The 12,951-nt window shown below is 41.5% G+C and overlaps 1 protein-coding gene across 2 annotated transcripts in view; it reads right to left on the bottom strand.

Annotated features, from left to right (window-relative positions):
* The window catches only part of Unc5c (unc-5 netrin receptor C), a 349,129-nt gene that overhangs the window by 15,113 nt on the left and 321,065 nt on the right, over positions 1–12,951 (bottom strand). For both annotated transcript variants that reach the window (XM_035451642.1, XM_035451641.1), the window contains 2 exons: positions 3,022–3,171; positions 1,758–1,922 (listed from right to left, as the gene is read on the bottom strand). In XM_035451642.1, the coding sequence (XP_035307533.1) occupies positions 1,758–1,922; positions 3,022–3,171 (315 nt within the window). The remainder of the gene's footprint in view (positions 1–1,757; positions 1,923–3,021; positions 3,172–12,951) is intronic.

Genomic DNA, 12,951 nt, shown 5'->3' on the forward strand with positions numbered 1-12,951 from the left:
AGTGACCCAGAAGTACAAGCAGCAGAGTGCCCCTTAATCCCCAAAGTCTTCCCCAGTCTGGTCACTTCTTCCAGTCTTTGCTTGTCTGTCACACATGGGCAAATGCCTGGCGCGTGACTACAGGGCTGGCCTCTGAGCTGCCTGCCAAGTTGCAAAAGCAATAATCTTTTCTCTGTGTTGGCACCAGAAAGAAGTCCTTAAGTTGTGATCACACTTTGCAGAGCTGCCCTTTCTGTGTGAGGAGCTAGCAGCCTTGGTGGGGGGAAGAACTCAGAGCAGCTCTCATTTCTTTGTGGCTGCATCTGATCCACCTTTTCAGTACACAGCAAATGTTCATGCTGAACAGAAAGCATGCATCAAAGGGCCAGACTCCTCACCCCCCTCCAAAATTCCACAGCCTTTGTTGTCACTGGAGCTGGGTGGTTATTGAGCTTTGCAGACCTGCTGGGCCAGGAAAGTGAAAACACCCTCCGAAGCCAGCAGGGGTGGTGCTGTGTGCCTGGGAGATAGGGCTGTGCATCCAAAGGCCCGGCGGTTGCCATGGCACCCTGACACAGAGATCATTCCTTATGAATGTCACTGAGGTCTGTGACTAAAGTTGTTTATGAGTCAAAAGTCTCATGAAACTACAGGAAGAGAGGATGACTGCACCTCACAGGCTGTGGGAAAGAAGATTGGAGCTTCAATGAGCTCACATGCTTCCCCACCCCCGCCTAGTTTGCTAAGGAAGATCATCTTTAAATAGGACATGTGGCGCAAGACAGGCTGAAAAGACTGACATTGCAGTCATCACTATGCACAAGACAAAAAAGTATTTTAAATCATACACTGCTGGCTGTAGTTTTCCTGGGCTTTGTGGCTCAGACAGCAGCATGGAGCTGAGCTCCAAGGGCCCAAAAGGGGCAGATATCTGACCATTTGGCTTATTCTTCGTCCTTTGTTCCTCCAACGTGAAGACTTACCGCTTTTCAAACCATAGTCTTTGCATCCAACGGGACAGATAAGTTCATGGTTACCCATTCTTTCCTTACAGAGGAGATTGAAGTAACAGCAACTATTGTTACTGCTAGAATATGAATCTGTAAAAATGACCAGCTGAGTGTGTGAAAAATCATAGCAGAGAGAGGCAAAAGTGACACCCATGTGGGGTATGGATTTTCTTCTATTCCTGGAGTTTCTCCCTTACCCTGAGATGAAGGACATATCCACTGACATTTGGAGACTGAGGTGAGAGGAAAAGCTTTGGAGAAAATTAGAGGAGCAGGCACCCCTTTTTTCCTTCATCCCTCTCAGCAGCCCATGACTAGGACAAAATGGCAGAAGTTCCTATGAGAGCAAGGTGGAGCAATGCAGGGAGCTGGAGGAAAACGCCATGTGTATGCTACTAAAACCTTGCATTTGAAGTTCAGATCTCAGCGTGTTTTGTCTCTTAGTGTTTTCAAAGGTAATTTTACCATATGGCAATGGCTGGCCTGGAACTCACTATTTTGGCCTAACTGGCTTTGTATTTGCATCAAATCTCACAAATATTGCGATTACAGGAATTCACTGTCATGTCTTGTTCTCAGACTCTTTTTGTAAGTTATTCCATGAATCTTAAATGGGTGGCATAAGAAAACTTGGTTTTGCAAAATGATTCCTCAGCTGCATTAAACACACAGGGGCCAGCTTAGGAAGCCCTCCATGTCACCTCCACAGGGAACACTTTTGTCCCCACCCTGCTTTTTTTTTTCCTGAAACCCGAGAGAGTGTCTTACCTCTGACACAGTACAGTTGAGCTGGAAGATCTGCCCTTCCCCTTCCACCTGCCGCACACACAGTTTGCAAACCAGCTCCACAGTGTTCAGGCTGAGTCTTTCCAGAGTGAAGGTACAGTGGAGGTTTCTCTGAGAGCCACTCCAGATATGGTAAAATGGAATTTCCTGGAAGATATGGGTGTGGTAACACAAACAAGAGATGCTGGAAGTACCCATCAGACACCGCTTCTCAGTATTCACAAATCGTCCAATCTCATGACTGCCCTACATACAAACATGGCCTCACTTCTTTTCACACAAGAAATCAGAGGTGCATAGAGGTTAAATAACAGCCAGTGTTGAACAGTGAGGAAGTGGATGTGTTGAGCCTGGAACCCATGGAGTCAAGCTCTAGAATCAACTAACTGGGCTACCTGCCTCTCATTTAGTAAAACAGCCATTATAGATGAGGTTTTTTAAAAAAGCCTAGAAAGTTCCTAAATTTTTAAAAAGCTTAAAAACTTCCTAAAATAAATTCTTCCCACTCCATCACTTCTCATTAAAAGGAATCCCCGGTGTGACATGCTGGAGAACAGCAAAGCTAGCCACAGGACGCAGTGCTGATCCCACATCTTTTCATGCCTCTGGCCTCCCTTTGCCAAGGGCAGGGGCAGCTAAAGCTTGCTCCAGTTGGAAATAAGTCACCACATAAAGGTCCTTGGCCTAAAAATCACCAAGCCAATACAAGATACTCATTTGTAACCATCTAAACTACTGCACAGAGGAAATCCTATACTCTGTGGCAATTAAGCCAAGGAAAAGATTCACGAAAGAACACAGTGTGTAGGCTGAGGTTCTGATGCAAATCCAGAAACAGTGAGAGCCAGCATGCTATCACATTGACATATTGTCACTCTCCAAACGCTGCTCCTACCATGTGCAGGTGCTGTGCTAGCTAGCAAGACAGAAGGAAGCCTAACAAGCATCAGTGTCCCATTTCCTTGCATGCATGCATTTGAGGCTGTTCCTATCAGTTTAGTGAACATGTCCATCAAAAACAAATTTAGTAAAATAACCGTACACCTATTTGAAGAAGAATGCTTTAAAAACCATTCCTTTAAAGTGCTGGTTAGCTGTTTTTCAAGAACACTGGTCCCATACTGTTTGGGGGAAATAAGTGTTAGTATGGGAGCCATTCCAAGAATGGAGATATCTGATGACTATAAAATCTCCATCTTCTGTCTTGAATCTGTATCATGCAGTTGGTGCCTCTTGATAGCCTCACCTGATACTTAGCCAGCAATTTGCTCTTCCAGAGGGAATGGGCGATATCATGAATCGACAGGCGGAGGTTATGGATGCTGCCTTTAAAATGAAGAGCCTTGGGTTCTTCTAGGAGCTGTCCTCCCATTTGTCTCTCCAGCTGTAGAACTTCCTACAACATACCCCAGGCCAAGACACATTATTGATGGACCTGCCCAACTTCCCTCAGAACTTTCATCAAGTAAATATGTTTCTTCATCATGTTTGTTGGATAGAATACTGTACTTAGGCAATGCCATGAATACAACCACCTGTGCATTAGAGATTATCACTATGAAGCCATGACCATCTTGCATGGGAACAGGCCCTGTTGACAACCAGACTGTGGAATTTGCATCACACTGCACAGGGAGAAAACTAAGTAGTGTTTTTTGCTTGTTTGTAGTTGGCAAGAACAAGAGACTGATATTGAAAATAGGAAGATATAATAAGAAAAATAATGGTAGAAATATAGGTAAACAGATAAAGTTTTTCATTGAAATCTGAGAGAAAGGGGCTGATAATTAAAAGGCAACTTCCTGTGTTATATCTGATAAAAACCAACTACCACCAACAAAAAGTGTTAAATATTTCAGACACTTAGTTCAATCTCTTATGGTTTAATTGTAAACAGAAATGAAGTGATAAGAAGTATGAAGTACTTAAGTCACAGTTACTAAAAAATGTGTGTGTGTACAGGTGCATGTGTGTGTAGACCAAAGGACAACCTTGAGTAGCATTCATTTGAGGTCCACCTTTGTTCCTGTGCACTTCTTCAAGTAGACTAGGCTGGCCTACCAGGGAACCTCAGAGGTTGGCCTTCATTTCTCCCTAGCACTGGGATTACAAACAAGTTTAGATGCCATCACACCTAACATTTATTTTTGTTGTTGTTGCATAGGTTCTTGAATTTCATGGACAGAACTTTACCAACTGAACCATATATATATATATATATATATATATATATATATATATATATATATATTATATGTATATATATCCTCTGTGTGTGTGTATCCTATTAGAGAAAAAGTTTTTGATACAGAGAGTGAAGATTTTAAACAATAGATTATGAACTAAACAATTACCCGGATTAAAGTTTAAAAAAGAATACCTCATCTCTCAAAAATTCTAGGCAAAGAAACCCACTCCATCCTATGGTATGAAGATGTAACAAGAAGACAAAAATCTATATCCACTTCCATTCCTCAAGCTACTTAATGGGACTTAATGAAGCATCTCCAACGACAGCTGAAATTATCCAAATAGCAGCACATCGTAAGTTATCAATATCAATGCACAAAATGAACCTCCCTGTAATTCACTCCTCTCGTGCTACCAAAGTTTTGATGATTAAAAATTGTGTAATTTATGACCTTTTAAAAGTGAAAATCCAGGAAAATGGTATTTGTAAGTAACATAAAGCAAAATATGGTTGTCTTCTGTGGTGATAGTTTAGTAAATAAGACAGATTTCAAAATACAGGCATTCAGAAAGCCATCTGCATGCACTGGGAAACAGCCAATAAGTGAATACAGAGCAACCATAGTGGATAAGTTGGATCCATGTTGCTGTATATCCAGAGATGTGAGTGCTTTGCATTTGTTGAATGAATGCTGAACTACACTCTGGCCATTTAGTCACTACTGAGGTCACCAACATCATGGATATGATGCAAAGAGTTCCACGAAACTGCAGTTTCCTGGGTCCTTAGCTTGCATCACCAACTCTTGAAAGTTCCTTTGAGGCTTAGGAAATACATGGTCTCATATAGGGAGGGAGTCGTCTAATTAGTGTCTAATGGAAATCATGAGACAAGACCCCTCTGGCACAGAGAAGTGTGTGGTCCAGCTGTCTGATAGTATTGACCTACTCTTTTCTATGGCTGGAGATGAGTAGCTATTACTTTTGACAGGAGCTGAGCAGCCAGCTAGCTAGCCTGACACAGATGCTGTGTTACTGTGCCCTGAGTCTGTTGTGCTTACCTCAGCAGACCCCCAGACTACTCCGTAGGACCTACAGACCTAGCCAGCTCACAAACACACATAGCCACCCTCGCAGTATACCTTCCCTGACACTGCACACCCCATTCTCTGACAAGAATTCTTTGGCAGTCTGTGGAACCAGGAAGAGAAGTGAGGGTTAATTGTAGTTGCTTCTGCTTCAGCAAGAACACATAATGAGCTTATGTTGATCATGTTCAGTGTCTAGTTAGCATAATAGAGAAAGCTGATGTTCCCAGTGAACCTGGCACCTGACAAATTCTAAAGCTAAAATGATGTTTGTTTATAAGCCATTAGAAGAAAAGAAACATAATTAGAAATCTTTGAGATTACAGTCATGCCAATCAATCAGTTCTAGCTTCTTTCCAGTATGCCCTAATTACCTCATCAAGACATCTAAAGAGCAATCGATAGTAATTATCTGATTACTATAGATCTTCATTACATCCAAATTATCTCCCTGGGATGTCTGAAAGAAGATGCATTGTATTCTGGGAGGTAATTGTACCCAACAATGTAGAATGCATACCCCATCCCTACAATCAACATAGAATGCCAGAAGACAGCACCTTATCATTATCAGTTTTCTTGGCAGGATGGACCACCTAACAAAATCTTAGCTGCCTGTTGGCCATGACCTTGAAGTCAAGAAATCTAATGCCACATTCTGAATGCTAAGTCTGTGTTGGAGTCAAACCAAGGTTCAGTATTTTGTTTCTCAGAAGTCATTGTAGGGCATTTTCCCTTATGAGGAGTGGTTTGGTAGTGCCTCGAGGAAACCTTTACAAAGAGAAAAAATCCAAACAAAGTACCACTTAGTAGCAGTGGGACCAGAGGACACACTCTGCGTATTATTTTGTTTTGTTATCCATTTCTCCATCAACTAGGAGGCCCATAATAAGCTGCCATGCAGTGCTGAAACATGTCCTCTTGCACATTCCTATCAACAATCAAAAACTGATTTTGCATGATGTATTGTTTTCTTTACAAATTATAAACCCACATTTACACATTGATATATCAATATGTTATAAGCTGAGATTAATAAACACAGACATACTAATATTGTCTTTTGTTGGTCAATGAGGCAGTAGACCTAGGGTGTGTCAACTTGATCTCTATCTTAGAGATAGTCAGTGTGAGCAGCTCTTCACACACCAAGAGCTGGGTGAGGAATTAGTTCAGGAATAAATATTACAGTAAAAATATCTTTATTCAAATCTAATGCATTTTTTCCTGACCAACAGTGACTAGATAGTGGTTCTTAACTGGTGGTCATGACCACTTAGGGGTCACCTAAGACCTTCAGAAAACACAGATAGTTACATTAAAATTCATAATAGTAGAAAATTGCAGTTATGAAGTAGCAATGAAAATAATTTTATGGTTGGAGTGACCATGGCATGATAGAACTGTATTAAAGGGTTGCAGCATTAGGAAGATTGACAACCATTGGACTACTGTTAGTATAACTAGGATATTCTATTCAGAAAAAAAACTATAAAATAAAGGAGACAAGAACAGAACTGGCTGGGGATGGTGGCATACACCTTTAATCCCTGTACTCCTAGGAGACAGAAGTAGGCAGATCTCTGAGTTCCAGGACAGCTAGAACTACATAGTGTGTATATGTGTGTGTGAGAGAGAACAAACCAAAATCACCAAAGATATTTAAGCACAAATACAAGATATTTCAATCAATAACTCCTTGACAATAAAAATCATGTAAAGTCACCTGTGAGTCAAAATGACTAGCCATGCTCAGTCGATGTCACCTGTAAATTCTTGTGTCAGAAGACTCAAGGGGTCAACCCACAGGACATGATAAACTTTGTTTCCATTTTGTTAGTATTCAGTGTTCTGAGATAATGGATTCACTATTTCCACTTAAAAATATACTGTGATTTCTGCTGAACAAACTTGGTTTTCTGGATTTCTTCTGCATGAAATCATCCTGCTTAATACATATGATATGGATACAAGGGTGAAATAAAAACACTCCTCAATGAGACATGGCTTCACAGCTAAGTGTTTTCCTCTCCTGGACAGCATCATTGAGATGTGTGAGTTATGTCAGGAAGGGTGTGGCTTGGCCCACAGTTTCTGTTCTGCATGGTATAGAGACAATGTGAACCTATAATCAGGCTGAAACGAGTTCCACTCTAAAATAATGTCTTGACAGACTGTTTTTTGAGTCACAAAGGTTAGGTTATTTCATACACTTTAATGGAGAATAAGTACCAAATATACTGAAGGTCAAAAGATTTAGGAAGATTTAACAAAATATCGTGACCTTGGAAAGAAATGTCATAATAAACATTAGGATCATCTAGGCTGTTTGTACTTAGAAATATAAAGGTCACCTTCTTTGTTGAGGTTGTCTTTCCTATTAGTGGCCACTTTTACTTCCATGGCAGGTTAGGGTCCTGCTGAACTTACCGGATACCCTGATAAACTGTCTCTGCCTCTAGTTTTACTTTGAAAAGAATCTCAAGAATGACTCAAGAGTTATTGACATCAGATCTCTATCCCTTCTCTCCACGAGAGCACACATGTCTACACACACACATGAATGCTAGAGTATTGTCACCAGGACCTGTCCCTGGAATCTGAGCAGTTCCTTGGTGCAGCATCTGCTTCCAGCAGAGATGTGAATGAGGACTGAATTGACTCCAAGAGCCTACGAAAGACTGCAGCTAAGGCAGCAACAGGGGATTCCACTGAAGAAACAAGCAGCTTGCGCAATAACCAATTAAACCAGGGCATTATCCATGCCGAGCCATTAGCCTGGGCCACTTTAGAGGCATAATAAATCCAAGCTCTTTTAAAGGCCTATGTGGAAAAATAAAGTATTCTGGTCTGTGCTCGGGGCTCTCACAGGCTCCTAGGCAGTAAGATTGGTCCACACTGGGCCCGACAGAGGGAGGAAAGTGGAGGCATACCTGGGAACCCATGGCTCTCATGCTCTTTCTCTATTAGCAGAAATTCTCACTTTTCAGGATTGTTAAGCCATGTCAGATTTGCCACCTCTGTGACACTGCCCCCTTTTTCTCCTCCTGGTCCTTCCAATCACCTCCCTTCAGGGACACTCTCACAATTAGGATTACTGATTAAACTTCAGTTTCTTAAGGTCCACTGCTCACTGAAGAGAGGGCAGGAAGGAGATGGAACCACCACTTTGTTTCACTTGTCTGATTTCATTTTTAGTATTGTTTCTGTACTTAAAAAAAAATTCTGTGTACTCTCTTCCCAATAGAAACATAGAAACATGAATGAACTCCATCTATTTCTGCCAAGGAGCTGGATCATCAGTACCAGGCTCAGCAGCAGGTCGAGGGAGTTACTATGGAGAAATCAAGGAGCCCCAAAGGCCAAAGCAGCCAGCCTTGACCTCCAGAAGTTTGTGTTGGCCCTAGTTTGTGGAGCTCGGGCCGTCCCTTTGCTCTGTCCATGGTGCTGACCCAGGGCAGCACAGAGCCAGGGCGTCCGTCTTCTCAACTCTATGTGAGAACAACCTAGCAGGTGTTCAGTACACCTTGCACATTAAACCTCAGACCAGCCCTCAATGGTTGTGCTGACTGTTTGTACAAAGAGTCACATCTGCCGTCACATTCAGTGAAACCTGCCCTGTCTTTATCCAGTCTTTATTCCTATGATGAAACCTGCCCTGGTCATTTGGGAATAAGAAGATTCTCTCTACTACTGTGACTATTGCTGCTGCCCCTGTCACAGCAGTGTGCCTGTTCTCTACTAAAGCAGAGGCCAAAAAGAGCAGCCGTCCTTCTCTCCTGTTCCCTGCCAGCTCTATAGCAGTCAACTCTCAGCCCCATGCCTGCTGTCTCCGCCTCTGGCCTTCAGGCCTTGAGCTGCTGAGCTGGGCAACGGGGAACAGCTGACTGTCAGCCAGCCTCTTCCACCTGCTCAGGTCAATGGCACCTCATGCTGCTATTTTCCCTTCCTGTGTTCACACTGGGGTGCTCTGCCCTGCCCCCAAGCCTGTCTGCCTGCCTTCATCCTTAATAATAACAAGGCTAGATGCCAGTGACCATGTGCAAACATTCCCCGTCAAGTCTCTTCGTTTCCAGGGCTCTGCCTGCTGTTCCTGCAGCTGCTGCTGCCACAGATGCTTGGGCTGAGCTGCCACTTTCAGCCTGCCAGGTCAAGGAAGTTTGTGATGCTTTCAAAGCAATGTGCCGAGGGGTACTACTCAACAGAGTGGCCATGCCACTTGTCTTCCCTTGGTATACCTCTAATGAAAACAGGGTGTCTCACATAGTATTATGGAGCAGGGAGGTTTAGATCATTCTAGAACCTTTGAGTTCCTTTTTAAAATTTCTGATTACCCTTTGGCACGTTACAATTGAAATTCTCTATGAGCAATTACCACAAATTTAGGACATTACAAACTTACTATCTTGTGCTATATATGTCAGCAGCTCAAGCCAAGCATTAATGTCTACAATTAGGGTTCATGAGGGCTTGCAGGGAGGGGAATTAAGCTCCTTCTCCTTTCCCAGCTTCTCCAGGTTGCTGGCCTTGTTTATCTCATGATTCCCTTCCTCTATATTCAAATCCAACAATGAAACGTCTCTCCCATCTGCCTCCCATGGTTATAACACCTACTGACTACAAGTCAGAAAGGTTCTTTATAAAACAATTGTCATTATTTAATACCCACCCCATCAAGGGGAACTTTGCAGATAAGATCAAAGTCCTTATGCTGTGGAAGGTATTTATACATTTACATGTTCAGAATGGCAATGAGTAGGTGTATTCCAAGGATCATTACTATACTTAGCACAACTTCTATCCTTCCCTGTGTGTCCTACAAAAGTAAATTCAACAAGTAGGTTGTTAGTAGTTTAGTAGTATAGCATAGTTTATAGTATAGGAGAGGGCTAAGTATAAATTTCAGGAGACAATGATAAAAAGAAGACACCATGCAAAGTTCTCTGTGACAACATCTGATCAGCTAGACTGCCACCAAAGAACTGTCCTGAAACTAGACTATAATTAAATTTAATGTCTTTATTTATCACCTTCCAAATGTGAAAATAGTCTCCGTGCCCATGTAGGGATAATTAATAGCATCTAGTCCTTATTTTGTTCCAGATTTAATAACTTTGTCCTTGCATCTCCCAGGGGTCCTAGAAATAGACACAATCATTGAAACCTTTGGCACATTTTTCTTGGTTGTTATCTAATATATGTCATATGAATGGATACACTAATGTCAGAAACCAGGACCCTGAGAGTTTAATATCCAAGTCAGGTTAGTTTTGAGGTCATCTGCTGCTTCCCATGAGGACGCAACAGATGGGCAACAGTGGGAATGGCAACAGGTGGCAAGATGAAAATAAAGCCACCTATACCCTTTAACAGGCTGCCTGGCAAGCACGGCTGAGGGGGCATTACACCACTGACAACAGAGATTCATCCAAACTATTTTATTTTCTCTCCCTTTTAGTGTTTCATATTCTCTCTCTCTCTCTCTCTCTCTCTCTCTCTCTCTCTCTCTCTCTCTCTCTCTCTCCATTAGGGTATTTGAGAACTAGACTAATCCAAGGAAGAGTTTTTTGTTTTTTGTTTTTGTTTTTGTTTTTGTTTTTTTTCTGTGCCCAGGGACTCCACAGAGCAAACCAGACTGTGGTGGTGTACATTATTTGGTCTGGATCACAAATACATCTGTCAGAAACTCAATAAACAACATGCACTATACAGAGTGAATGAAAATAACCCCTTTTAAGTCTTAGATTTCTGCATTTATTAAGGGACTTTAATATGAAGAGATGTCTCTGATAGTGGAGAAGAAATTATATATTTCTGCATAGATATATTTTCCTCTTTGGGTGTTTTTAAACTTCAAGTATAACCTTGTTCTCTGTTAATTTCTGGTCTATTTATACTAGGATTTAAGTCTTTGCAAATAACGAAAGGAAAATATCATTTTTATTACTTTAATCACCCAAGTAGGAGGTTAGAAAAAGAAACTCACGGATATTCCAAACACCATCTTTTCAATATACTTGACCTCTCTATTTGAGTTTATTCCAAACTATTCTCACAGTTTTCAGCATCTATATCTCTTTGTGTGAACTCAACCTCAGCTTTGCTACCACTGGTCCTTCATGTGTGTGCACAGAGAGGAAGTGTCCTGAAAAGCCTATGAAAGATCCCTGCTGTCTTCCATCGGCCTTGACTTCTACCTCAGCAGTCACTGCTGGCATTATGATTCTACATCAGTACTTCCAAATTGCTAAGTGCAGCTTTTAAGTTTCAGGTGACCATTTTTTGTTCCAGGGCTTAACAAAATTCAGGAAAATTGTTACAAAACCTGCCAAACTCAAAGAAGTAGGAAGAAAGATGAAAGAATGCGATTGGGCTTCTTGAGTCTGACTGACAGGGAGGCCTCTTTTTTTTTGTCTAGCCATACACGTAATAATATAACCAGATTTAAAAACATATCTTTTTAATATATCCACTTTTGATTTTCAAAAGAAACAATTAATATTCCTGGTATATTCAGGTCACTATTTTTTCTATTATTGTACAAGGACTATGTAGTGTTATACCTTAAAAATGAATACTTCTCTAGACACCCACCATAGTCTCATGTTTCTGTTTTTCCACAATTCAGAAAGGCTCCCTACATCCAGCTGTAACTTTATGAAAATGTCAAGTCCTGGGAGACACAATGTTGAGTTCCCAGTGTTACAGGCAAGAAGCTAGCTTAAAGTATAAGGCAGCAAGCAGATCTCCTTCCTCTTGGGGCCTGGATTTAGAGAGAAAAGATTGTATCAAAGACACGGAGGCATAAAGGTGAGCTGATGGAGTATCCATGGAGAGCAGAGATCACTGATAGGCATGGAGTTGGCTGTGCTCTGATCAGGAGCTTTGGGGGACATGGAAGAAGTTCCAAACAACTGTCATGTGAAATACGATGCATCGGGAAGAGATCAATGAAAGGACAGGGCAACTGGGGTATGGATACATGCAAAAGAGGATTTTTGGATCAGGATACCACTGAAGGTTGAGGAAAGTTTTCTAAGGGAAAGTGGCAGCTTCACTGTGACAGAGATGGAAGCTCATTATACAAGGAAACACGCTCAGATTAGAGATCCTTACAAAAGAGAAGATACTGCTGAGACTAGAATATGAAAACATCCACATGGATTGATGAATTATGTGACTGGAAATGAAGACTAAAAAAATATATCTAGAAAAATTCCAGGGTAACATTGAATTTGAGAGAATACTGGGAGTAAAATAGGTTGAAAGAAAGATCATCAGACAGGTCCTACTGGGGCTGGTATGGGCAGTGGTCTGCATTTAAGGAAATGCAGCGGGTAATGAATGACCTTGTGAGAAAAATCCAGCCCACAAGTGGAGAGATCACTCAGAGTAGCTATGGAGTGTAAGAATGAGTAGAGTTATTTTTTCTCTTGGCATGAATTAAAAGAATGGATGTAGACTGCAGGTACCGGAAGAGATGAGGGGCGATCTGAGTGCAGTAGTGGCTAAGACGCCTAAGTGAAGGAGTGGGAGAAAAGATAATTTGTGGACTCAGGATGTTTCTTCTTAATGGAACCAAGTTTCCAAAAAGGATGTGTGAACATATTTAAGATACTAGTCTTTGACTCAAAAATATCAAGGAAACATTAAGATATAACTCCAATTCAGCCAATGTAGATCAGAGTATTTGCAAAAACACCCCCAAACAAGTCTCCAAAACTCCAGTAGATTTTTTCCGTGTACTGTGATAAAGAAGTATTAAGCAAAGACGAGACTGAGAAAGGAGAAGATGAGGAAGAGAGGAGGAGGAACTGGGAAAGATAATTTGAACCAGCTTGGAAATGTAAGGACTAGAATACTAGCAGGAAGATAGAAGACAAGCAAGCTGTGAGTAC

This window comes from Cricetulus griseus, assembly GCF_003668045.3.
Source record: "Cricetulus griseus strain 17A/GY chromosome 1 unlocalized genomic scaffold, alternate assembly CriGri-PICRH-1.0 chr1_0, whole genome shotgun sequence".
NCBI lineage: Eukaryota > Metazoa > Chordata > Mammalia > Rodentia > Cricetidae > Cricetulus > Cricetulus griseus.